We start from the raw sequence: 27,897 nt of genomic DNA, 5'->3' as shown, positions 1-27,897 counted from the left end.
GATGTTTCAAATCTTCAACTTTCAGGGGCACATTGACTTCTCTACATCTTGTTGTTTCTGTGGGGCTGTCAAGCTACGTGGATTTTTTTTTAACCTATGGACAACGCCAGGCTAGCTGTTTCTACAGCGACTGCTGTAGAGATAATAAAGAGCACTGTTTAGATTCCAAACAAAGTGCCAGGTGAACACACCCTCCATCTCCACATGCTCGGACTGTGTTGGCACACAGCTGCTGTCACTGCCTGGTGTTGAAAATAACATGAAATATGATCATTCTATCAAAATACAGACAACAAAAGAAAACAATAAAAAAAGATTATGCTGCATATTTAAATTTGCAATATGCTGTGCTGGCACATTGAGGGTATTTGATTTAAAGGTTTGCAAATGGGCTTGATTGTGGTGTAAAAACATCATCACTCAGTTTTGCCAAACACACACAGACTCAGGCATACGCACCGACACGCACACAGAGGGCCACCATGTAAGCAGAGAGACTGTGCGCCGAGCCAGCACAGCATTAACGGTCTGATTTATACCACAGACAAAACTTGTTTTCGAAGATCGCTCTTCACACAAATATGCCGCAGAGCGCAGCTGGAAGCCATCACCCTGCCGCAGAAATCAAACGTGGTGGGATTAGCCATCCCAAAATGTATTTTCTAACGCAAATCCCAGAGTAAACAGAGAGTAGAGGAATGAGATGATGACAAGGAGGTTGGAAACAAACTGTTAGAGTCTTTGAACGTTTGTACCAGATCAGGCGTTTGATGTTGATACACAGAGATGAGAGTCAGCATAAGAGATCAGGAAAGAAGGATGGAAGAAAAAAAAAAGAAAAGCGCCAGGCAGAGTACAAGGTGTAGTCGGCACCATTTGAAGTGTTTTTTTCCTACACAGCCAAAGAAGGAAGCAGAGAGAGAGGGAGAGAGAAGAGCAAACATCGTGAAAGTGTGAGAAATCCTGGGAACCGTACTGAATGGATATCAACACCTGCCACCCGCCAAGGATAGTGTTTTCATTAACATGGGATTTCCAACATGGAAGTTCTGATTCCAGCACGGCAAAGAGTGCAGCCCTCCCTTCTCTCTAAATCCATCTCCCAAGATAAGCCTGCCCTGGCCAGATAACATAACTCAGCCGATTGCTATCTCTACGGTGTTATTGGATTTGGATTTAGCAGGTGGACAGAATTGATAGATTCAGTAGATACTGTTCAGCACTTCCAGACACAACTTGGAATGTCATCGTGCTGTATGTTGATCTTTGATCGCCATATGCAGGAGGATATTAACAATTTCTAAAAAGGTGCAATATCCTGTGTCACTAGGAGTTAACATCTGACCTACATGAACTTGTTATGGTTCATTTTTTTTTGTACTTTTCACAGTGCACCTTAAATGTCACACAGTGATCCTGCGCTCATGATTTGAGAGATCGAACAGACGCCATACCCTCAAAGACCCACAGGCGCCATACCCTCATATAACACAAACCAAACTATTAGGTTATACTTTATGCAGGTCATCAAAAGTCTACAGGCTGCGTAAAATCTCTGCTACAATACACAAAGTGGTTCTGTCATATTTTCCATTTGCACAACACATCCTCAGGAGGGGTGTAATTTGTAATTCATGGTGAAAAGGTGCTACTTTCACTGTACATGCCAGTTTCTTAGGAATATGGCTTACTGTATTATGCACTGCAAAAATAACGAGATGCTTTGTTACCGTTCTATATCATATTTTTTTATGCATCTTTGGTTAAAGAAGTTTAATCTAATCTATACACATTATAATTAAATAGTGATGACATAAAACTTTTGACAAAATCTGTTTTTTTTCCTCACACAAATGTAAACTTGATTAGCAATAAAACGTACATTTCTTAAATCAATAAAATCCAGGGTTTGCAGCATGTACACACACACACACACACACAGCATGCAGCATTGCTTGTAGAGCAATTTGCGTTTCCTAGGACAGCAACTCTTTCTATGATTGACGACTACTTGTTTCTTGCTTGGATTGGTTAGGTTTAGGCAGGAGGACCAAGTTTTCTTAGGGTTAGGGAAAGGATGTCAGGGCACCTGCATGCTGTTTTTGGCTGGGGGCTTCACACATCCTGACCACATCGATGTAAGAAAAGAAAAGGTAAATGGAGATAAATAATGGGTCATAAATCTTTACATTGTTTTTTTTTCTTTTTAAGGAAAATCCTGTATAATACACCTTTAATAATTATTGCTTCTTGCTACATTAGTTTATCTTTTTAGCTAATAGCTATGCAATATCTCCACAATTCAACAAAGATCAAGCAATCTTTCTTTAACATTTATGTTTCCACATTGTGGCGTCTGTTTTTTATTTCTGTTTTGAACTACTGTAACTACTACTGCTTTAATAACATGATTTGTGGGTCACATAAATTTGGGTCCATTCATCCAAAACAATTCTGATAAGGAATATGATGCACACATTGCAGGCTGAAAATCTTTTCTGAACCAAGGATAAAACAACGATGATCTTTAACAGTAAAAAAGGAAGAAATATGTTATCACACCAGGTTGCACACATTCCCATTACTGGTTACTGATGTAACTGGAACAGAATTGACACTACTTCCCCACAATGTCTGAAGAATCATTCTCAGTATTGGTCCACAAATAAAAGCAGCATGTGATGACACACACACACACACACACACACACACACACACACACACACACACACACACACACACACACACACACACACACACACACACACACACACACACACACTGGTCTTTCATCCACACTTCCTTTCTATCCTTTTCACTCCCTTCTTCTTTATTAACTTGCTCAACCACTGAGTAACTCCACTGCCAGTCCACATTCAGACATGGACAAACAGACAGAGTGGCTCTGATAAACATCCCAGTCTTCCAAGAGCCAGGCAGGTTATTGGAAATAAAGCACACACTAAAAAGGCGTGAAGGCATGACCGAGAATAAATCTGTTCTGAAGCAGTACATTTGTTTCAGTCCAGGTGTGTATAACCGCTCCATTGGAAGGCCATGGAAAAAAAAAACGTTAGATTTCCATCAATCATTGATCTTCTATATAAAAATCTCCAGCCCGCTTTAAAGGGAGGTAACAGTTAATAATCTGGAGCAGTGGCAGCCTGTGATGACTCTATTAAGTAATGTGATGGCAGAGTAAATGGGCAGCTGGTGACTGCAATGCCGGGGTCGAACCCTTCAACATCTTCAAACCACACACCAGCAAGATAAATTAGAGAAATTTGTGGAAGCAAAGGGGCATAAATAAGAACAGAGGAAGCAATTATGATGGAAGTGCAGAAAGACATTAACCAAAGACAGAAACACAGGGACAAAGAGAAAGAGGGAGAGTCTGTTACGTGGCTCTTACTCAGTACTTCATCCTTGGTCCATGTGTTGTCTATTACCTCCTGCTTCTTTGTTTCTGCCCTACTTCCAGCGCACATACCCGCCGTGCCAACAACACGCCAGCCAAATTAATAGGAAATACACACACACACACACACATACAAACACACTGGAGTGAGTGCCAGCATCCTTGCTCCAAGCTGGCGTGAGTACAACACACTGTTGCTTATCCCGTCAGAGCTTCCACCAGAGGCTATTTTCCAATCAAATCAAAAGAAGGGCTTAGCAGGTAGGCCCAGGCCTTTGTCTGTAGAGCTGGATGGATGAAACAGACACTATGAGAATGTCCTCAGTGCTTTCTTAGTTGCTTTAATCCAGTGTTGGGCGGTCACTGTAATCCGCTCACTTGGATAACATAATTACATTACAAAAACAAAGTTACTAATCAGACAAGGAGATTATTATCAAATTACAAAAAAAAAAAAAAAAAAAAATCTTGGTGGATGTGAGCTTGTTGTTGAGTGTGGTCGACAGAAAGCCGGCTCGACACAAAGAGGCGCATTACGTGTCCAGTGGAAAAGCAGACAAGTGCATTTTTTGGCAAAAACATTTAAAATCTGGGGTGGTTCAGCCCACAAAAACACATAAGAATACATAAGCCCTAAAAAGTCTGCCTAGCATGGCTTTGTAGGCAACCAGAGGTTCTCATTACAAACCCACATGATATGAAACATCCCCTCAATAGAACACATATTGTCTGCATGTCTCAATTACAGCCTGAATTCCTCGCTTAAGAAACACACACACACACGCACATGGAAATATGCGAGACGCCTGTGTGTTTATCTACTCAGATCAATTCATGTAAAGGTGCACAGATGACAAATAGAGTCATTTACATGCAAAGGGGAGTATGGTTTGTGCAGTATGAGAACGACAAGGAGTTAAACTTCACACACAGGCTTAGCCCAACTCCTCCATTTCCACTAAACAGAACCTGCTGTGTGTGTGTGTGTGTGTGTGTTTGTGTGTGTGTGTGCATATGTACAAGTGTGTTTGGGCTTGGCCAGGCAGCAGAGCTCTCTCAGGTTACACACACACAGGAAGGCTCAGAGCAATAACAAAGGCCTTTCAAAGGAACCCTCAGCAGGTTAAGATAAAATGTTTTCGCTCAAACTGATAAAAAGCATCTGCAGCTTAAATGAACAGGCGCTGGTATCAGTGGCATGGTATGCACCACAGATCGGCCGGCACTGATTAAAACAGACACCAGGCTGTCTCTCTGTTACACACACTGAGTGCTAACAGCCAGTGTGTGTTTCTGTTCTGTGTGTGTGTCCAGTGTGGTAATGACAGAAGCACCTGTGGGGTTTAGTTCCAGCTCTAAATCCATAGCCTGCCAATACTGTCCGCAGTGAGAAACACAAGACGGATAGTCTTATCGAGCATTTCTATACTCCAGACCACTTGGTCTGTACAGGAATGGGTATTGTTAAGATTTTAACAGTAATGCTACCTTTACTGATACTGTGGTCCTGTACTTTAATAGTACTCTTATTGGGTTTTTCTTGTGTTATTTTTCAAGAGAAAAAACATAATTAATATTGCCTAACTGTATTTTCTGCATCACAGCTCGGATGAGGCTCCATTTAAAAATTGAACTTATGAACACACTGGGGCTGTGTATTTGCAAGATTCAGCCAATAGAATACATATCATGATACAGTGATTATGATTCAATAAATTACGATGCAAATTACGATTACGATACAAGGCCATTACAAGCCCTCACCATTTGCATAAATTCGGAGTTAAAGAGTTTCCTTTCTTATGATATCAGAACAGTGGCATCTGCATTTGTGTATATCACAGTCCCTGCAACACAGTGGTTCCCAACTGGTGGACTGCAGTCTAAAAGTGGGTCCATTCTGAATGGACCCAAGTGACTCACTAACATGTCAAGTTTATAAAAAAACCCACTCTATTTTAAAGTACAGTAAATTTTCAGCACAGAGGTAGTATTTTGAAGTGCCATTTCCTGCTGTAGAGTAAGAGTTTTTTTTGAGTAAAGCAACTCTTTTTTGCCCAGTTTTGGTATTATTTAGCCTATTACCATGCTGTGCCTCCACAATGTTTTTGTCACTGGTCTTAAAGCAACAATATCCACTTTTTTTTAGTTGTAGTGCTATTTATTCAATACATTTTAAGTAACCACACTTTATTTTAGAAATCTGGACTTCATGGCTGGACCAGTTGGGAACCACTGCTGTAACACACTGGCGATATGTTGGAGAGAGAGAGTCACATAGCAAAAGATGGATACAAAATGAACCATTGCTAGAAATCTTTGCATGTAAACAATCAATTAAAATCAGTACAGTGTTTTTTAGATTCAATACTGCATACTGCAATACTGCAAAAGACTTGCTGCAAAACGGTTAAAGTGTAATCAGACTTTTAAGCACTTAAGTCTTGTTTCAACCAAGCAGTCCAGTTCATTCAGTTCGGTAAACATTAAAAAAGTAATTTTTGCATCTTCATTGTCAAATGTTGTGGATGGTACCAATAAAATTGTTCAATTTGCTTTTGTTTAGGTACCTAGCACACTGATCCGATACGAAAAGGTGGAGCTTGACACAATGCAGTCCATTGATCTGTCAAGAGAGAATCATCACTCTTGTTTGACAAGGACTTGATGCACAAACCACAAACACGCTATTTTTAAATATCCCATTGATTGTAACAGAGGCTCCAAACACTCCATGCCTGTTCTTTTTTGTTCTGAAAATGTCATAGCACTACCACTTTCTTTGGATGACTCTGCATCGTTGGTAGAAAGGAAACAAAACAAGAGCCTATATTTCAGAGTATTGTAGGAGTTTTAAGGATACTATAACACATGTGTTTGTTTGAAACACGGCTTCAGTTCTCTGCCACTGTCACTAAGAGCAGGGCTGTGTGTGTGTGTGTGTGTGTGTGTGTGTGTCAGAGAGAGAGCTCTTCTTCTTGGGAAGTCTCCACCTCAATTCACTTGCTTGCTTGCTTGCTTGCATGTATGTTTGTGTGTGACATGCATGCTTTGATACAGAAAGCCTGCACCACTTATGTGGTGTGTGTGCGTGTGTGTGTGTTTATATGCAACATTTCTTCTAAAGCACCACACAGGTTGACCAAGACCAGATTCTTATTTATAGCAATGGCCCAAAGGGAGAAGAATCAGGGCAGGAATGTGAATGTGTGCGTGTGTGTGTGTGTGTTAGTGTGTGTTGGGGGGGGTTCATATTTATCCATGGTCATGCTAACAGCTGTGCTGTCACTTTAGCGTGTGTATACTGTCCGGCTGTACCACAGGGTGTCTGCAACTTTAACCAAGTTTAAATTATGACTTTCATGACCTAATTTATGGCAGTTAAAATGAAATACAAGCCAACATTCCGCAAGTGGAATAAATGTGAAACTGGCAACAGTTGCAAGCATATCAGCATGGCGGCCTCACTGATTGGACTTTCACCCAGAAGACACAATCTGCAGTAGTGCAATGTGCAAGAGGAAAGTCTTAAATTTCTATATTTGGCCATCATTTATATCAGTTTTCATATCATCATACTGACCAAAGTAACTGCAAATTTCTTTGGTCAGTGTTTTGCTGAGATCTCAGAACGTGGCTGATTGCAATGGGGCAAGAAACACCAGAAGTCAGATAATCAGAGAGTTTGTAAACAAAATTTAAAGCCAAAATTGCAGAGGAAAACTAAGTGCATGGACAAATAGGCAGGTTTCCCACAGAATTAAATGCTAGAGATGCTATGAATAAAATGCATCTCCCCTAAAGTCAGAGGAAATAGCTATGGTTTTGTGAAATATAATATTAGGATTACTAAATTGTTAGGACATGTGCAGTGGAGCTACACCACACAGCAAAACAACAAATATAGCATGAATGAGGCAATTGTTTAAATCATCATTTACTCACTACTGGTAACAAAAAATGAGATTCATCAGGATCTGTCTGAATCAGCATAGCAGGTGTTTGAGTGATTGATCACATCATACATTCGCTCTGCAGTAGCTCAGCAACTTTGTTAACACATTTCTATGAGAAAACCCTGTGTAAGTAATATTAGTATATATTGTGATGGATGTTTACAATGGACAGGTTGGGGTATTTAAATCATTACCTTTATTTTATCTTCCAAATAAGTTTGCCTAACATGAGTTTTGTAGTGGCTTTGTTGCTGTGTTTTCAGATCTCAGCATATAACTTGGTGAGTGCAATGTTATTGTTAACAATAGGAAAGATTGCCAAAAAAACAAAGAAGGCTTCCTGTTGGAAGATACTAAATTTCTCTTTACGGAAAACATTTTAGACGTTTTTCTGGATCTGCAGACAAACTTGAAGTAGCATGTCAACATTCTTGGATCTTACCTGGAAGCCCTGGATGCGAGCCAGGTAGTCCAGCTGCTGTGCAGGCTGCACCGAGACGCCGCAGGGCAGGGCCGAGTTCTTCCCCTTCATGGCCAGGGAGGCGTCGGCTGTGGGTGACTGACCGTTAAGCAGCAGCTCCCTAGCCATGGTGGCGGTTGGGCTGGGTGAGGAGCCTGAGCCGCTGTAGTAGGGAGGGTGTCCTGGGGGCAGCGGGGCAGAGCAGGGCCCCATGTCTTTGGATGTCATGTAGTTGACAGAGCCGCCACTGTTGCCACCGGGGCCCGGAGCACTGCCTCCCTGCTTCCTGCTGGCCTCCATCTCCTGGTAGACATCGGGGCTGAGGTGGAGTAGACCCTTCTGGGCTGGAAGGGGTCAAGGGAGAGGGGAGGGAGAAGGGATGACGATTATAGGGAGAGGAGAGAAAAGAGGAACAAAATAAGTGTTGGATGAATGGATGCATGGGCAGAGAGGAGGAGTAAAAGTGGAAGAGCAGAAAGAGTATGTGTGGAAATAGTGTGGATGAAGCCAAATGGTTTATAAAGGAGCAGAGAGAGACAAAGGTAGACATTTGGGGACAGAGAAGAGAGAAAAGGGATCATTAAGGCTTTCATTATTAATTGTTGAAATGATTTGCACACACATTCCTCGGTCACTCTCTACCACACAATGCCAGGGTGTGTTTGCATGTGTGTGTGCCTAACTTTGTCAATTTGTGTGTGTGCAGTTGTTTACTGGCTCCCAAACTGGCATTCCATCACCAAACGTAGATGACAGTTTCATGTGGTTTGGCAGTTCCGAGCACTATCAAAGTGTCTGCTGGGAAACACACACAGCCTCCTTCACTCTCACTCTCAAACACAAACACGCAGACACAAACGGAGCATCTACCAATATCAACAGAGCCGCTATGACTTCATCATTGATGGGAAACAGCGCTGTTGGCATCCTGCTTCATTCGTAACTTCAAACGCGGACCCAACAGGACTCGGAAGCAGGTTCGGTCTCAGATCAATGTTCTCGTGAGAAAACTTCCGTGGTTTGAGGAAAACGTCAGAGGCAAGGCCGAGGCAACTCTGACCGGCTTTTCTTTAACAGGACGCAGCTTGATCCAGATATGCTGTGGTTGTAGCCAGCTGAGCACAACAGCGCTCCAAGACCATGTTCCGATCCAGACCATTTGGATAAATCTCATTCGTTTATGTTGGCTTCCTTGCACTCTGACATCACTGTCCTGAAATGGTCGTGACAGGTGGAAGGAGGAGACAGGTTGAGGTTCAACACTTTCGTCACTTAGTGGCTGTGGTGAAAGTGAGGTGAAGGAATATGAGACGTGAAAGAAGACGAAGATGTGAAGGTTGAGAAAGGATGAAAGAGAAGGATGAGCCAGTTCAATGGAAGAGGAGGTGGGGATGAGTGGATGTGAAAACCATGCGGAGCCTCCGAAGCCCAGCCAAGGTCACCAGAGACAGGAAGACCAGCTGTGTGTGTGTCTGTGCGTATGTCTGTGTGTGCTTGTTTGTGTGTGAGTACGGGGCCAACAGCTGGGAGAAAGCGCTGGAGTGAGTGCATGACTGACAGGCCACTTCCTGTTTGAGTTAACATTACCATCACACATACAAAGACAGAAGGTTTTGCGCACTTGTAGCTTGCTCTTGTCTAATGTTTCTGAGACCCTGCAGACAGTATTTCCCATTGTGAACAATGAAGTTTGCGTTCCTTTCCAGAGGAGCAGAGAAGCTGAAGGAAACAGCAATGAAATCCAGGACTTATTACTCATACTACAACAAACTGCCCCATGCCAGCAATGACACAACTGTTAGGATTTGTTTCCCCCCTCCCAATCATGATGACAACTTTAATTAGAATTTACGCAAGTAAAACTCGCAGGCCTGCACATTCTGAATGTATCACAAAAAATGAAAGGTGTTAGCCAACATGACATCAGCTGTGGACAAAGAATATTGTGCTAGAGGAGGGGGGGCAGTGAATGTAATCCATGTGAGTGTGTGTGTGATTGTCTGCTTAAGTGTGCGTGGGCGTGCCTGTGAGGATGTTTGCATGTTTGCATGTGATTGAGTGCTTGAAGCTGGTGTCAGATGGCAGCCGAGAGCGTGAGAGCAAGAAAGAGCAAGAGTGAGACAAAGGAGGAGAGACAGTCGAGAGAGAATAAGTAAGAGTGACGAAGTGTGTTTGTGCGTGAGGATTGTTGGGTAGAGAGATTGTGAAATTGTGTACATGAAGTGGGAGCAAGAGAGCAGGGGAGAAGCACAGCTAGGCTGAGAAGTAGGGGAATGAAAGAGTAAGGGAGAGCGTGTTTGTGGTGCTGGTTCCAGGCAGTTTCGGAGGGGTCCCACCCAGACTCGGCGTCCGGTGGGCCAGGGGAGCTCTGGAGGGAAGCCAGAGCCAAGCATGAGACTGATCGAAAACAGATAGGGCCAGAGCCCGCCGCTATAAATCACCACGGTGGAGCAAGACCTTCACATAGTTCACACATGCACACTACGCACAGACACACACACACCACACATATGCACAGCAGGAAATGAAATGTGGCAACTCGAGTGAAAAGCCCTGCTGCAATACCCATGGGAACAGCAGGGAGAAAAATCACTCTCTTCTTACTTCTTTTTCTTTCTTTTTACACTCCCTCCCTGTCTCTGAGCCACCCTGTTTGTTGTAGTGCTGTGTCCCACAGACCCACACACTTAAATACACACACACACACACACACACACACACACACACACACACACACACACACACACACACACACACACACACACACACACACACACACAATTAGGGCCTGTAGGTCCCTGAGGTGTGTGCGTTTTAAGTGGAAGAGCAAAAAACGGAAGGACAGGGCCATAGCTTGTGACACATTTATCTACTTTCTTCCACCTTGCTTTACATAATGCAGCAGTGCTCCTTATGTGGAGTTAAACTGGTCAATGACAGTTTGTAGGTGTGTACAAAACAGTGTGTACATTCGCTCAGGTACAACAAAACTCAGGTGCTGCGCCCAAGTTGTACAACTGGTATGGAAAACCCTGCTGTTTACTCTGGCATCATGTTGGCTAAATGTGGATGACATACTTGTTAAAGCAAACATGCATATAAATGCAAGTGGAATATTGTGCATTAAATGTGGCCAGGACCTCAATCATTTTTGACCTCACTAGATGTTACTGTGACTATTGTGGCAGACCCATGTTATATAAAAGACTGATATCATATGACACCCATTTGTTATACAAAATTTGTGACACTGTTAAAATGTAAATAAAAACAGAAAGCAATGATTTGCATATTCTTTTTGACCTATATGCAATTGAATACAGTCCTCAGAAAAGATATTTAATGTTCAAATTAATGAACTTTATTATTTTTTAAATAAATATGCATTCATCCCGAAAATAGTCTAGCAGTCTTTTACTACAAAGCCACGCTGTTGAAATGTGCAGAATGTAGCTAGGCAATGTCTTGCTGAAACAAGCAGGGATGCACTAAAAAAGATGTCATGTGGATGGCAGCATATGTTGCTCCAAAACCTGTGTGTATCTTTTAGCATTGATGGAGCCTTCACAGATGTGCAAAGTTACTCATGCGATGGGCACTAACACACCCCCATACCATCACATATGCTGGCTTTGAACTTTGCAGTGGTATGTAAATTTAATTACATAGCCAGGCACAAGGGATTCACTCCATACAAAAGGGATGTGACATCATGACTTAAGTCTGCAGAGATCGCTACTGTGCAGACTCTGGCTCCAAATAATGTCACTAGCGCAAGATGGCAGTGACAGTATCTGGGATACTTTGACTTTTTTTTTGGCTTCCGAGGAAGTGGAGACGCATCCTGCATCTTTACACAGTCAGCAACAGACACCCTGAAGTACAGTTAACAAGGGCTGAGAAAAATATCATCGCTGTTGAGCACAAACCTCTTATCTTCAGAATTGCTATTTTTCAGGATTATAAAAACTGCAGTGTTTTGAAAATGATCCAGTGGAGATAGTTTTAGTCACAAGATTTTTCAAACAATTTTCATTGTTTGAGAAATGGTACAATCCATTGACAGATGTAGAGGGGGACCAATATAATTAATTTCTGAAAAAAAAGGAAAGAAAATAGTGAAATGTGGCGATACCGGGTTTGTGCCCGACAACGATGATATGCAGAATGCGATAATGTTCAATATTGCAATAACCACATTAATTGTGAAAAACAGAGAAAGCGTACTCCGATCTTGACTCAGACTTGCACAGTACCTGTGCTTGTGCTACATGGACTTTGCTGTGTCCAGACAGATGATAACATGAGATTTTTTTGGCATCAGTTCCTTTCGGATTTTGCACTTTCATCTGCACTTGTGACACTTTCCTCCCCCAACCATGCAGAGTAAACCTCTCACCTCACTCGCATGCATGCAGTTTCTGACCAACCAGTGCTTAAGGGGTCATTGTTCATATTTAACGTATTAGCGTGTATCAGACAAAATAGCACCTACAAACAGAACGTAAATTAACACTGACAATGTGATGACAATACAAAAACAATATACTGTGCAGATCAACGCTTTACACGACTGCAGCAAGGTGAGAAGTTAAACCACTTAAGGCCAGCAAAAAAAGGATTGTCAGCTGTTTTAACTTGAACTTTAAAATCTCTGTAAAATGTTATTTATTAGTAAAAAGGAACTTAGCTGTGAAACAGCTCCTGTAATTTAAACACTTGTAAAGTATGTCATGAGCTGACAAACAACTCTCTATTTGTTCTCTCTAAAAACCACACTTCAGCACAAATAACAAATTAGCACTGTTTATCATATAAAACATGTTACAATCATTCTGATGCCAGAGCCTATTTTTACTGAGTACGCCACGATTCTGCAAACTTTATTTAGTTATTCCCACTTCTATTCAATAAACGGCATGGTCAATCAAAACAATGGACAAACCAGAAACATCTTCCATTCAGCAATCACACACACACACACACACACACACACACACACACACACACACACACACACACACACACACACACACACACACACACACACACACACACACACACACACACAGAGAGAGAGAAAACTGAGACCAGCTGTATCTGTTTGAATGAGTTGTAAATGGTGTTTATGCAATAAACATTATTCAGACATTAGCGTCGTGTGAGTGTTGTGTGGTTTGGGCAACTTTAAAGAGGTAATTAGCAGATAGTTACGCTTCGTGCTGAGTGTGAGATAAACTATGAGTGGGAATGGCATGGGACCAAAGACACGCTCCAAGCCAACAATAGGAATAATCACCAAATAAGGAAGACTTTGTTTCCCACGGGGCTCTGCTCTGGAGGTATTGGGCAATGCCTGGAGCTTGGGCTACCATAGAAACCACAACCACCAAAATAGTTTATCCAAGAGAACAACCATTTATCTCTAAACATAATTTAGATGATATATCTTTCGGAGAATTGGACTAAATCACACATATGAGTGCTATAAAAGTTGTGGCAGGGGCTCATTTCTCATCTGGATTCTGTATATCAAGTCTGGACCAGCAATGGACAAAAACAAAAAGTCTTACCAAGCTGCTTTGTACTTTTCAACATGAGAATATCACATTCATTCTCCTCTCTAGACTGAAGTTGGATACCCCATGTCAGAGCACTGCCAAAAGCCTCCATTACACCCAAGTGACGACAGCACATTTGAATCTAATAAGGCTATCTGTTTGTTTTCCACTCTGCTGCTCCACATCTCGCACACTGTTCATTTGTCCCCCAAACTGCCCTTTCTAAAGCTGCTGACATCTCGTTTGCTGGCATTCAGAGTTTTTTCAAAGTGTCCTTTTATCAAACTGGGACATCACAACAAATCAAGCTCAGCTATCACAATGCATGTTGATCTGCTTAAGCTACACACGACAATGAATTCCTTGCATAACTTATTACACCTGCAATAAATATTAACTTACTTACTGCCACACCACGTGGAATAAATGGAAAAATAACATTGCTGCCAGACTTGGGAGACCAGAATAACATCTGAAAATAGAATGTGAAGTCTTTAAAGGGAGTTGGTGAGCTTTTTCATTGTTTTTATTTTGATTACAAGACAGCCAACTTAACGGATACAGCTGACAGACACCAGCTGTTTCCTACAAAATTGCATCCTTACGCTTTTCAGTGAGGACTCCTTGCGTCCTACCCCCCTCTATAAATAAAACATCCCTTGAGGCCATCACATTCCCATATAAATTCATACATAAATCCTGAAATGAAACTTTTATTTATTTGTCTGCACTTAAAACCGTCCACAACTGGGGAATTTTTGATGACTAAGGAGGATGTCTTCCCCATGTCTCTGCATATGTTTCATATCTGCTCTAATCTTGGACAGAGATGGACAGAGACTTAGCTGCATGTTTACATGCAGTTAAACAAACAGGTTATTTTGAGCATATTGCAGGGCAATCTAGCATGCTAATTAGCACCACATTCACAAAGTGCAGTTGAGGACAATGGGAATGTTATTTTGTCCGTATTTAGTTATAAATCAATGTATTGGACAAACTGGAATTTTGACCGTATAATGCCCTTTGATTGATGATCAGTAGGCGGACATGAGTATCTACACCAAATTTTAAAACCCCAAAATGCGAAATTCATGGTCGGGCACAATTGTTTTTCTAATAAGTTGACAAGGGCTGTTTCTAAACTTGTAACACCATGTGCCAAGAACTACAAACTGCATCAACATAGATGAACAGCAGTCATAAAAAAATCAAAAGGGAAATGATGGAGATGTACAGTATATAGTAGTTGATGCTACATCAGTAATGGGTTAATAAGAGCTTCCTTTGTAGCATTGTTTGCTATGATGATTAAAGCATCTTTCCTTCTGGACAAAAATCCCACCGACAACCATTAACATCTGACTTCAGTATTTAGTTAGAAAGGTTACAATCAGCATTTATTCCGGGGACAAATAACAGGTAGTTAATGTAGTCATGGGTCTTTATCGGCTCCAGCTGTGAACAGCAGTGATAGAAGCATGACAACTGGGTGGACATGCTAATTTTTACCCCTCTTCCATCACGACTGTCGGTAAACTCTAGGACTTAGCAACAAATTCTGTTTATCTCCGACCAAGAAGTTACAGATTTGAGAAAAAGAAGGTAACCACCTTACATTTTCACTGGCCTCCCTGCTGCTTTCCTCTGTTTTATGCCACATTTGTGATGTTGAGAAAACCCCCCCCCCCAGAAAAATCCAGTTGTCTACAGGCCATGGGAGAGGAGTCTATCAGCTTTTTAAAGTGGATTTTCCAGTGTTTCAAAAACCCAAATATATGCACTTATTTTCATGGAATAGGTTAAAGGTTCCAGTGCTTTTTCATGAGGTCTTAATCTTATTTTGTCTACAGCTGGTATGTGTAAGAGACACACAGCTAAGTGAGATATATCTTGCTTCATATATATCCCCATATCACATCATCATATATCCTGCCTCACTGTTTTGTGTCTCTGTGTGTAGGATTATAGCTATGTGTGTGTCTGTGTGTGTGCATCGGTGCTCCAGTGGTCTTGTGTGTTAATCCTGAGTGAAAGGCTAGTTTTTTTTGCACAGGAAGGCAGTGGGGGGACTCCCCAGAGGGCCTCAGTGTGCCGGCCCTGTAAGCCTGTGTGAATGAGCCTGAATTCGCAGGCTCCCCACGAGGACGCACGGCCGATTAAGCTGACAGTCAGAAGCCCATTGACCAGTCACAGAGATTAAACGCCGGGCCATCTCGGCGGCTAAAACCACCTGCGGGATGGAGGGAGTGATAGAGTGCTGGAGAGGAGGAGGAGAAGGAAATGGATAGAGACACAGGGAGACGTGCGGATACTCACTGTTACTTGTCGCTTCGGTAAATGACGCCTTTTGTCCGTTCCAGCCTTTGTTGTCCATCTGTAGTGATGCAGAGAGAAGGAGAGAAGGGGGAGGTAAGAGAGATGTAGATTCTTGAACAGACAGCTTCTTTCACGCATGTCAGACGAGTTCCTTCCTACTGTTTGGGCCACAAAGAGACGAGCGCTCACAGAAGGGGATGCTTAAGGAGCCTAGTGTCTGTCTAGGCCAGCTACTTAATTAGGGGGGTTGTCAGTGTTTAGTAACTAAAAAAAAGGCTCCTATTCAATGTGTTACTTCTGTTGTGGTATGCACGTCTGTCTGCACAAACACACACAGCCACAAAACACACGTTTGTGAAACAGAAAAACTAATAATTTCTGATGTGTGTGACAGCTGAAGCGATGACATGTCTGTAAACAAATGCACTGCACTTCGGTAGCACTAACACTCTCTTCACACTTTTGCACCCACAATCCCACGGTGGGAATGTATTGCCACAGAGTTCCCAAAAGAAAGGGAGACAAGGGACAGGAAGAGAGAGATCTGAAGGGAGACAACCTATCCTACAAAACAGGAGCTTGGCAAACACTGTTTAAATCATTCCATAGAGCTCGGGGTTGTCTGAGGACCTAATGAGAAGTAGGCCGTCCAGATAATTTTTATAGATGTTTTCAGAGTTGCCAGGCCAATGCACAGCCATGTATCAGCCACTAACTCCATTCTGTCTAAATATTCTGCCTTGAGTGTAACCAGAAAGGTCTCACCTCTTGCCAGGATTTAGCTTAAACAGTGAGACTCAATGTACTGCTTATTTTCCAGCTCGGCAGCCTCTCATTTATTTGAAACCTTAGACATCTAAACATGCACACATAAAACATGCAATGATGCAAGCAGAATTTCAGGAACTTGTGCAACATCTGACATTTTCATATCAACACAATATCCACCATGCAAAGGGATTCAACTCTTTCAAAAGCTTTAGAAATGTGTCAGAGGTAACCACATAAAAAAACCAAAGTGAAAAATATCAGAGCTTGACTGTTTCATATGAGAATAGAGGAAAAAGGAAATGCTGGCTGCAAACTGGGTTGTGGTTTCTTTGGAGAAAACACGTCAACCTCAGGCACTCTGATAAGAGCAAGTGTCATCCTTTAGCTACAGTATATGGTATGGCTGTCTGACTCAGATATATGAAGCAGCACATATCTAACTAATGAGCTGTCTGGAGAACGATGAATATTTACAGAGAGCCCGGTTATATAACATCATCTCTATCTTAATCTGCTCCCTTGAGCTTAAAAACCAACGAGGTGCATAAAGATGATGGTGATCAATGGTTGCTTGCAAAACACGTCCGGTTCAGGGGAACTGAGCGGGTTACATAATAGGTTGACCATGTCAGCTACACTGGGACTTGTGATAAATCTGAGTATCTCAATTTCTTAAGGTCTGCACAGTGCTGTGAAGCTGAGATAGCATGGAGACTAATAAGAGAACTTCTTTATGTAATCCTTCAGCATATAGCTATACAGATACCCAGTGGCCAACATCACCATCCCTGCAGAGCTGCTGCTAGAGAAGCTCGGATTTGCAAGACTTCCTACATATATCTCAGTGTGTGTTAGTAAAAAAAAAAAAAGCAATTTTCAGGTAACACTTGTGAAAACAGTTCATATCAAGCCTCCATAAAGAGCTCCAGGCTTTAAAGCAAATTTTACATAGTAGCCAAAAGTGGAATTATACTGTCCAGGTCGGTCATGTGATGCCATGGGGCCCAGAAAGACTATTTCCCATAGACACACTGGGAAAAAGTAATCTGTAAATCAGTGAATGTATTTTTGTGGAAGTCAAAACCTCTGTGAAATGACTGATTTCACTATCAATATTTAATCCATTCAGTTCCATAACATTTGGAAAGTCTGAAAGACCTGCAAGATTAAATTATTTGATCGCCATTAAAGCTAGTGAAGTGCTAAACCAGAAGTCAGTCACTCCACATACGCAAGTTGCCCTCTCAGGCATAGTGTACATGCTCTAGGGGCCCCATAATGCAGAAGATTCAGGTACTTTCATACTGCGGAAATGGAGAATTTTTTGCTTAATGCGCCACTGAGCAGCTCTCACAGAAATGAACGTGGCCCCGTCTGCATGCTGTATTATGGTTTTCTTAATACATCCATGTTTCATATGGTGCTAAATTATGTTACCTTAGGCTAACTAGTTAATAGGGCTACACCAAATAGTTCATAGCTTGACGTGTCATTCATACCATGATGTTCAAGCCAGACTGTTTACTGTTCACTTAGTAACTGTGGGTATGCATCAATCATGCATGCAACCATTTTTGATGCAAGTGGAAATACTAAATCTCATTTGTGAAATCTAATCCAACATAAATTAATGTTAATATACCTCAGAGGTGTGATCACTGACTACCTGTTTAATCAACTACATGGTTCAGCTGGGATTTCTCTTTCTGGAGCTGAAAGGATTTGATACGCGGAAAATTCATCAGAGACTATTTCAATAATAAATGCAGAATGAGTCATCAAGCAGAAATACTAATTATCTATTAGCAGCAGTTTTTAAATGGGGGAAATGGCTTGATTAAATAGTGTTGCAGAATGGAAATATTTGGACTGCTGGTTGATTAAAACAACTTATTTGAAGATGTCGAAACGGTAAAAAATGATTGATTAATTCAATATGTGTGAGTGGACTTTTTCTGGTCAAATAGGTTTTTCATGCATTTCATGTACAATATTTGAACGTCTCCTTTCACAGACTGCACAAATGATTTGTGACATGTATTACTCTGAGTCGGTCAGATGATGAACAACACCTATCATCACAGAATCTAACAGCCTGTTGGTTTATATGACTAAGTGGAGTCAATCTGCTCATTTTCAACAGCCTTGAAACTATGTGTGACATGGATATAACTCTGATCCTTCCTAACTGATAATGGAAATAATCGTAGCTGCGGCCATGTGATTCCTTATGCTCCTTGTCCTAAGTAGAGCGCCGGCAGGATACTGTACTTACAAATGTTTAAAACTTGGAGGGAACTACCTACACTTAAGCACTAAAATATATTTAGGACGGGAGACATGTATATAAACTGGCTCAAATATACAAGTTGGTGTGAGAAAAAGAAGCATGAGTGGAGTTTGTACCTCGGTGGGGTTCTGAGGGACTGTGGAGGCCTTGTATCCCAGCTGCAGGAGCATCGCCTCGGCTGCGTTCCGCTTGGCCACCTTCTTGTTGGGTCCTGTTCCTGTGGCAACCTCACTGTTCACCTTCACCTGCAAACACGTATATACAGATAAAGACATCTAGAATGACAATATCTTCCCATTCGCAAATGGACATAACGGCTGTGCAGCTACATGTGTCATGATGAATGATTTGCTGAAAAACAATCTTAAATGTGCTTTTCTCACGACTTTCCTCCTCCTGTCACACTTTCATTCACTTTCAGCCCAGAACACTTTGCTTCGCTTACTGAGCCGTGACAGCCATACGATTTACATCACCCAAAAATGCTTCTAGTGAAGTGTTTGTTTTTCAGTGATCCCAAAACATTAAATCTGTCCACACAGAATGTAAGCAGAGAAATTTCCAAGAGAATATCAGACGTCGTTATGTTATGCAAACAGACAATTACACTGTACAAATAACATTCTGGGAGCCAAAGCGTGTGAACAGCCAGGCCTCAGCGCACTTACGCACAGTGGTCTGACATGCCCAATAAGTACTGTTTACACCTGGTATTAACATCCGTCTTCATTGATTGGATCACAAACAGTCAACATCTCACTTAAACCACAGTCAAGGGAGGCCTATGGCCTCATTCTTTAGGAGGTGTGTTCATTATTGTTTTGTGGGCCAAATTAAAGGACCATCGACTCAGCTGACGTCTTCATTCAACTGACTTTCCAACCAATAAGAAAACTTTCTGTTGCTGCAGTTTCACAGGTTACATCCAGTAAGTTCTTGTCTGAGTGCATCAAGGAGGCCACAACAACGCAATTTGTTTTGCCAGCGCAGCAAAAAAAAAAAACAAGACAACAACGACAAAAAAAAAGCACAAAAGAAAAACTGGATGTTACTGGATGTAACTGTGCTTTTATGAGTACAAGAACTGCAAGGCGAAGAAAAGGAGGTTGGGACGGTGCCTGGACGCGTACAAGCAATGTGACTAAATTACCATGGTTTATAAAATGCAGTCAAGTGAGGATTCAGACATTTCACACATCAGACCAGTGCTGGTCCCCAGCACATTTGGCACCCTAAGCACGCTTAGATAAAGATCAACAACTTGGCTAACAAACAATAATGAGAAATGACAAACATAAAATAACAGTATGTGAAATGCAGTATGTGGCTTTTACTGTTTCATTTTCTCCTACTCCAGTGCTCTTCCCATACACTCCACTTTACTGTTTCCCTTATGTTCAATTATTTTGAATATCAAAGTCAAAATGCCCCGGGTGGCTGCCTATGTTGCCTATAAGAAGATTCGTCATAACACTAGACATATACACAGACCTGCCGGTGTGCAGTCAGCCCTCAGTGGACCCATTTATATAAGTCAGCCGTCCTACACTTATTCTGCCAATCCTTCACTTAATTGATAAACCTGAGACTTGTACAATTGCACTGGGCTCTCTGAGAAGACAGTCAAGAAAGTTTTCTGAGTCTCATCTACACTTCTATCCATACTCACACGCTCTCTCTCACTTATGCTCGTTCACATGCACGCTCATTTTTTCTCCCTCCCTCCCCCAGCGGGTACAGTACCTTGACACATTATTTAATGGAAATGCCTGGATGGATGGATGGATGGATGGATGGATGGATAGACAGATGGACAGATATACTGACAGATAGACAGATATATAAAGGGATATATATGGAGAAATTCTTGTATCTAGTAGCTCACATAAGATCACGTAAAATCAACATTTAAAAACAAAACAACAATAAATAAGTTGCTGATAAAATAAATAAATTGAAACTAAGGCGCTATAGAATCGGCTGCTTCTCTGTCCTGCCATGACGTGGAGAAGGTGGCCTTTTCCATTTTATAATCAGGAGCTATAACCAAATCAGACATCCTTTTGTACACATTTTCACAAATGTCAACGTAATGCAGCAGTAATAGCATTTACCTTATGAACCCAGTAAAAACGGTTTGGACAGTGTGGTAGTTAACGAGCCTATTAATCACCATGGCAACCCCAGGCAGACTCAGGAAAAGTCACATGGCAGTGCCCCCACCAGTCAGTCAAGACTTCAATCAAATAAACCTTACCTGTTGCCTGCTGTGTGCGTAGTAAAAGTAAGTGGACTGGTCACTGGAACTTAGTCCCTCATTGCCTGTTTTTTACTTGGTAGGCAACCCATGCTTATGCTTATATTAACTGTGGCTAGAGAGCCTTGTTCATTTCAATAGCTACATGCAAATTGATAGATAAGAGATTCCCTCAGATGTTATTTCAACTACTTATAACCCCCGAGAGATAGTTACTTTTATGTTTATTTCCTTATTACTAATTTAGGCTTGTATTTTTTGCTGAACCACATTAGTATTAGTCTCCTGTTTTAGACCACACACCCACACATATACCCTGGTGTTGAAGCAGATAGATGGAATAGAAGGTAAACAAGTGTGCTTTTTTTTTTTTTGTTTTACAAAGTTTTAGGAACCCAAAGGCAGTCTCTGAGTCCTGACCTGACACTCCATATTGGTGAACACAGAAGGAACTCCCTTACATCCTGCATCCATGCTATGTGCATAAGTAATGATAATAATAATAAATACATGCATTAATTTATAACAACAATTTTACTAGTTCATGAAAAATTACCTCTTCAAAATGTTCCCCGCCCCACAACAAGTCCCCACAGCTGATGCTCTCATTCCACAGAAAGCCTCATTCAATTACCAAATTGCTAAAATAAACACAGTTGCTCTTTCATTGAATTCTAAAAGATGATCACCCTCTAAAAGGCATCTGGCATAAGCTGGCGCTTCTTTCTGTAACAAGTGATGGGATCAGAAAAAAAGATGTGAAAACAGAGACTCATTTGAGCCCTGCTGCTGCTTACCGAGGGAGACAATGTGGAAATTTTAGAAGAGTGAGTGGACTGCACAAAAGTAACACACACACACACTCGCAGGGTCTAATGTGTGTATCAAAGAGGCATGGAGAATAGGTTTGAGGCTGAATTACTGCCTGATGCCAAGAGAAGCTCTGTTCTTCTTATGAAAGAAAAGGATTACGGAAAAGAGAGACAAAGAGCGGGAGTTTGAGAGACAGACAGAGAAAGACGAACAGGAAGAGTGAGACAAAGAGAACTGCAGTTAAAATGTTGTGCATAAATTAAAATGGACTATGCCAGCTTTGCTAGTTGTTTTTCTCATGCATGGAACAGACTGCTGACTAGGGCTGTATATCTGCACAGACTGTATTAATGACAACCAAATGACAAAAAAACAAACAACTAGCATCCTCCCCAGCTCAGTGTTTCCCAGCCAAATCTGAATCTCCACATCAGTTGAAATCAAAATAATGCATCTGTCTTTTTTTCTTTTTGACATATCTTTCAACAAAGACTGTAAAACTGTTCATAAATGATCGTGTGATCCTGCTACTGCTCAGAAATGGCCCATGGAATGTGACAAAGAGCTCAAGGTGTCAACCTGGCCCCCAAAATCCCCAGATCCCAATCTGATCGAGCGTCTGGGGGATGTGTCTAAACCCGAAAGCCGAGTCCAAATGAGGATGAGGGCTCCTCAAATTGGATTTGGCTCAGACCTGTTGAGGCATAGACTCAGGACCTCTGGGGTTGTCCTGTGATGTTTGGCACATGGATCCTTTGAGTCCTGTCAGTTGCAGGTGGGATACCTGCAGGTTCTATGAATGCTCAATGAGGGTGAGATCTGGGAAATTGGTATCAGCATGATTGGCGGTTTCCCAGCAGAGCATTGCATTGTAGCAACATGATCCATTTTTTTCATTTCACCTGACAGTGGTTTTAATGTTGTGACTGATGGTGAACATCGTAACCTGGTTACTAGGAGAGTCAATCTCGGCAGTTATAGTCTTGCTGAAGCAGTGACATGGTTCGCAGGCGACACTGCCTATGTGAGCAGTGCATCATGGTAACTCGTGTGGGTTTTTTTTTTTAACAAATTAAGGCAGCCACACTGCCCTTGTGAGCAGCACTGTTTCAATGTCTATATCTACCAGACAAAAACAATGTTTATCTCCTCTCTATTCACTAGATTAGTGATAACAACAAATCATTCATAACTTAGTTAAGGTTTAAAGGTCGTTGCTGCAGCTAGACCGTGACATTTTATCCTGTTAATGAATACCAATTCCTTGCTGCATGGACCACATTCTGATATCTTTCTGTCAACAGAGGATTGTCTGTGAGCTGTCTTTATTAGCCACAACAGCTGAAATGTCTGTCTTACAGTTTAAAACAGTTGGCTGCTCCCAGAGGAAAACAAGGCTTTAAAGATGGACTTTCAAGATTCAGAGTTTGATATGCTTGCTATAAACATAATGAATATCAAACAGAACGTTTCAAGTGGGAGCAGAAAAGATGAGAGACGGAGAGAGGAGCAAGAGCGGAGGAGAGACAGGGGAAGTACAAGGATGTCAGTGTACAGAAGACAGTTTTGTATTAAATGTATTAATCATCTACTGCAAGCAAAACGGTGCAGTGAGGAGATTTTCCCATTGAGTAATACATTGAGACAACGCTGGTGTTACTGATAACATCAGACATGTACAAGGGAATACATTTGCTAATGACCTTCAATATCTACAGAGTGCTGTACTTAGTAACTGCTAATGCAAACCGTACATTCCCTACTGCTGCTGCTTCATAATTAAAAGAATTTAATTACAGAAACATGAGTTGACTTCTATTATGAAGTCAGTGAGATTACCACAAGAAATGCGCCAACAAAAAAAAGATAATGGTCATTTGTCAGTATACTTCTTAAGCCTGAACTGCCCAAAGCCATGTTCTTCAGCAATGATTCTCAACCTATGGCCTGTGGGCCAAATCTGGCCCTCAACCATTTTCTAATTCATGGTAAAAATAAAGTCATTTACACTGGGAATCTTTTTAGTATACATTAGGTGTGAGAGTGCATAAAAAAGCAGCAAAATCAAGCATGCATGTTGGCTGTATGCAGCTTGGACGACACACATGACAGAAATAGGAAACCATAGCATAGTCCCATGAGAAAACTGAGTAAGTTGTGTTCTAGTGTAAAGAGGTTACAAAATGCTGCTGCTGGCTTCCTTTGGTGAGACAGAGAGGGTTGATTCTTGTTCTGCCACGGCCTAGTGTTCCCCCTCTTGATAAATACAGTCAGTGTTTACCTGCTCTTTGGCTCAGGACAACAAGTCAGTCCTTTCAAGCATTTTCCAACTCAAAAACACATCTTTTGATTCATCCATTACAGCGTATCTACACATGAGGTCTTTCAGTGGACACAGTATTTAAGTAAAATTAAGCAGATGACAGTTAAGCTCATTTCCCTCCTGCTTATTTCAATCCCACTTCATGAAGCTTAGACTGCATTACCTAAAACTTAAATCCCTGTAAGGACACTGGTTTCCTGTAGCATCACACAGAATATATACTAAGACATGCTAAACATTTAAGAAAATTAAAATGACTTCAACAACGGGGGCATGGATCCCGGTCTACAATCATGAGTGTTTACTATCCTGGCTCTGCAACAAACTCCCCATCAGGCCAGCAGAAAATCAAATCGCCCATCACAGCCTGAAAAATGTGGCTTTATGCATCAAGGCTTCATGGCTCTGCTGAGAGTCAAGAAACTCTCACTTATAACTGTTGTTCCTGACCGTGAGTAGCAGCAACGCTGGTTTGTTTTTCTTTGTCATACCAACTTATGACACTAATAACATGACTGTCTGCAAAATACCTCCGCTAAATACATTCATGCTCTACTTCATAACTGCGGTGGTTATGTCAGATGCATTTCAACTGTGATTCTGACTAGCTGTGTTTGTCAGAATCAGATTTAGACACCATCTTTACTTTTTATCCTTGCTGGGCTGGAAATGGTGTAAAACTATGAACTATTTAATAATGAAACAATTAATACACTACTGCATAAGTCCTGCAATCAATTTCTTATTAACGTGAAGAGTGAAAGACAGGCACAATCAGCACAATGTAAAAAATGTCTGTTCAAGTGAAGCTTTCAATTATAATATAACACTGGAGAGTTTAATGAGTAATAATGCATTATGTTTTGATGGTTACATTGTCTATGTCAGGTTAATGTTGTAGAACAATGTCTTCCTCTAGAGTATAGTATATAGTAAGGAAGCAGCATAATATTGCATTTTATTTTTTTTGTTGAAATGGTAACATAATTTAATAGTTTTTATGTGTGTGTCTAGTGTGAAGTTGCTTATATGGGCAGTTCCAAACAGGCATGATTTGGCACTGCATTGACTGTCTCGAAACCAAGAACTTGAAGAAGATCATATCTGATGACATTGATGAACTTGATTCAAACACTTTTTGGCGTTATACCCATGTGGTTGAATGTACTTATTGTAAGTTGCTTTGGATAAAAGCGTCACCTCAATAAATGTAATGTAATGTGATGTGATATGATGAAAAATCATTGTTTACCTGCATGATGAACTCCCGGCGTCGGGGCATCCCCCTTTCAGAGAGCAGCAGGTACTCGGGTTCCTTCTCCTTCTTGGCCTGCTGGATCTGGGCCAGACGGCTGATGGGGTTCATGCCCTGGCCATAGTCTGGTCCCGTCTGGAGGGAAAAGAGGAGACACCAGATGATCAATTCTTGTTATCACAATTATTTATCATATAATCACAATATGCAGTCCACAGACAGTACAGTGCGTATGTACGTGCATTCTTTTGTTATAACAAAACAGTGCTGTATAGGAGTGAACGGAAATTACATCACACTCATCTGCAATGGATAGATGCAAAAGATATAAAGACATATAGAGTAACACAGGAAATTAGTAGGAGAAAAAAATGTCATGATATCATTTTTTCACACATCAGGGCTGGAAATAAACTTATTTTTCCCCAGACCTGCTACTGCAGCTGATGGATTCCAAAATCTACCATCCATTCAACAGATTATAATTGTTTTTTGGTTGTCAAGTAGGAAATCAAATCTAGCAGCCACTTGCGTATTTTACCTGCATTTGGCTGGTCGCTGTTGCTTATTCCATTCATGTCACGCATCTTCTGAAATCAGATTCCCATTAAACTTTATCCCATTTTTCAGTTGGCTAATTGAAATAGTGGCAACGAATAATCCTGCCATGCTAAAATAGTTAATGACTGACCAGGAGCAACACTTCTGAGCAGATTCTACTTTGAAAAAAATGCTAAAAAAACCCAGATGCCTTGAGTGCATCAAGAAATGTTGTACATGACGTAACAGTTTAATGAAATCACAGTGGTTCTGGACACCATGGCCACAGCTTCTCCCAGCCCAGCTGCAGTACCTTGAGGATGGTCTTGGTACGTTTCTTGTAGTGCGTCTTGGGTTTCTCCACAACAGGGATGAAGGGCAGCTTCTTCAGGTCCTGCAGGATGGACAGAGCAGCACGCTTCTTGGACAGCTTCTTGCTGTTGCCCTCGCCCTCAGCGGAGAACTCCCCCACGCTGACGCGGGTCAGGAAGCTTTTCATGTGCGGGGGGCCGCTCTCCTTCAACACCTGAACAGAAAGAACAGGTTGAAGTATGTGAATTAAACTTCCACTTAAGTTTTTCCTATACCATATTTGTCACAAGATGTTTCATGGAAAAGGGATTTTAGATAAATTACAAAAGACAGAAAAAAAAGAATGTTTTTGTGTGAGGGAGTGTGTGCAGCGCACTCTACAAGCAGCTACACCAGGTGGTCCAAAACATCTGTTCTCGATGGTCACAGTGCTACCCACCCATATGCGCGTGTTATTCATATACAAAACACACACACACACACACACACACACACACACACACACACACACACACACACACACACACGGACGTACAAACACACATACGAAGAGGAACATGTTCCTAGATGACAGTCTCTAGTGATGAGGGCTCAGTTTCCTTCCTCTAGCCTCTGGTCACCTGGGAGACCTAAAACAAACACCGGCTGGCGTTAGGTCATGCTTCTGCAATCACATCTACTTCCTGTGAAGTCCGAGAACAGTGTGAGAGTGTGTGTATGTGTGTGTGTGTGTGTAGCAGGTGGGGTTCTCCCCATCTTTGTGTAGGAAAACACACTGGAGGAAGAATTAGGTTTCACACACTTACCGAGTCCAACAGTACGTGTTCGGCTAATGTGGACGCCTTTTCGATTCACAGCTCACCGACTTTCTCCCTCGCTCTCCCTCTAGCTGTAGCTGCTGTGTGTAAATGCCCCCCCCCCCCTCCTTTATTTGAGCTCAATTTGTGGTGCAGACAGCACAAATTGTAGCAATCAGATGCAATCTAGAAACAGTTAATTTGAACCCAGTGACCGATAAAGCAGATTAAACTGATAAGCGGAACCTCGAGCATTCCTCAAATGCTTCGCACATCAACACAGACTAATACCAGACCTTGAGGAGAACAAAGCATAATGTGTGCATACCTCTCCTCCTATTCTACACAACTGTACCCACACAAACATGAGATTTGTTTCAAATAAACTAAAATGACAATGCCTGACAAAATCGGGGCATTAAACCAAAGAAAGAAAGGTAACGCCTGAAAAATTCTAAAATATTCTGAAATGGATAAAAAACACGCACACACAAAAAAACCCCTAAAACGTTAAACTACACCCATAATCCATACATTTAGGTTTCCTCATCCTAACTGTTCCTACTCAAGTTACTGCAGGACATTTGTGTTAACAGGACTGACACTGGCCCCGTGTTTGCTGTCAGTGTACCTGTTAGCCTGTCAGCATTCCTGCACAATAGGTTTAACTACACAGTGACGATGTGTGTTGTAGGGCAGCCTTGGAGCACTTGCTGTCCAAGATAACAGCCAAACTCACTCCCACCCAGGGGATCTGCTCTGGTCTTGCTCATCACCAGAAAAGGGAAATGTAACATGGCAGCTTCTTGTACGTTACAAAATTCA

General features: G+C 41.6%; 1 protein-coding gene across 1 annotated transcript in view; it reads right to left on the bottom strand.

The window, feature by feature from the left end:
- Positions 1-27,897, bottom strand: part of stau2 (staufen double-stranded RNA binding protein 2) — a 103,771-nt gene that overhangs the window by 43,007 nt on the left and 32,867 nt on the right. Inside the window, exons 8-12 of the mRNA XM_042510548.1 lie at positions 26,277-26,489; positions 25,421-25,558; positions 18,892-19,020; positions 15,715-15,772; positions 7,817-8,178 (exon numbers count right to left, since the gene is read on the bottom strand). Coding sequence (XP_042366482.1) covers positions 7,817-8,178; positions 15,715-15,772; positions 18,892-19,020; positions 25,421-25,558; positions 26,277-26,489 — 900 coding nt within the window. The remainder of the gene's footprint in view (positions 1-7,816; positions 8,179-15,714; positions 15,773-18,891; positions 19,021-25,420; positions 25,559-26,276; positions 26,490-27,897) is intronic.

Source organism: Plectropomus leopardus, chromosome 21 (genome assembly GCF_008729295.1).
Source record: "Plectropomus leopardus isolate mb chromosome 21, YSFRI_Pleo_2.0, whole genome shotgun sequence".
Classification (NCBI taxonomy): domain Eukaryota; kingdom Metazoa; phylum Chordata; class Actinopteri; order Perciformes; family Serranidae; genus Plectropomus; species Plectropomus leopardus.
The sequence above is the reverse complement of the archived record's forward strand: the minus strand, read 5'-3'. Positions and strand labels throughout refer to the sequence as shown.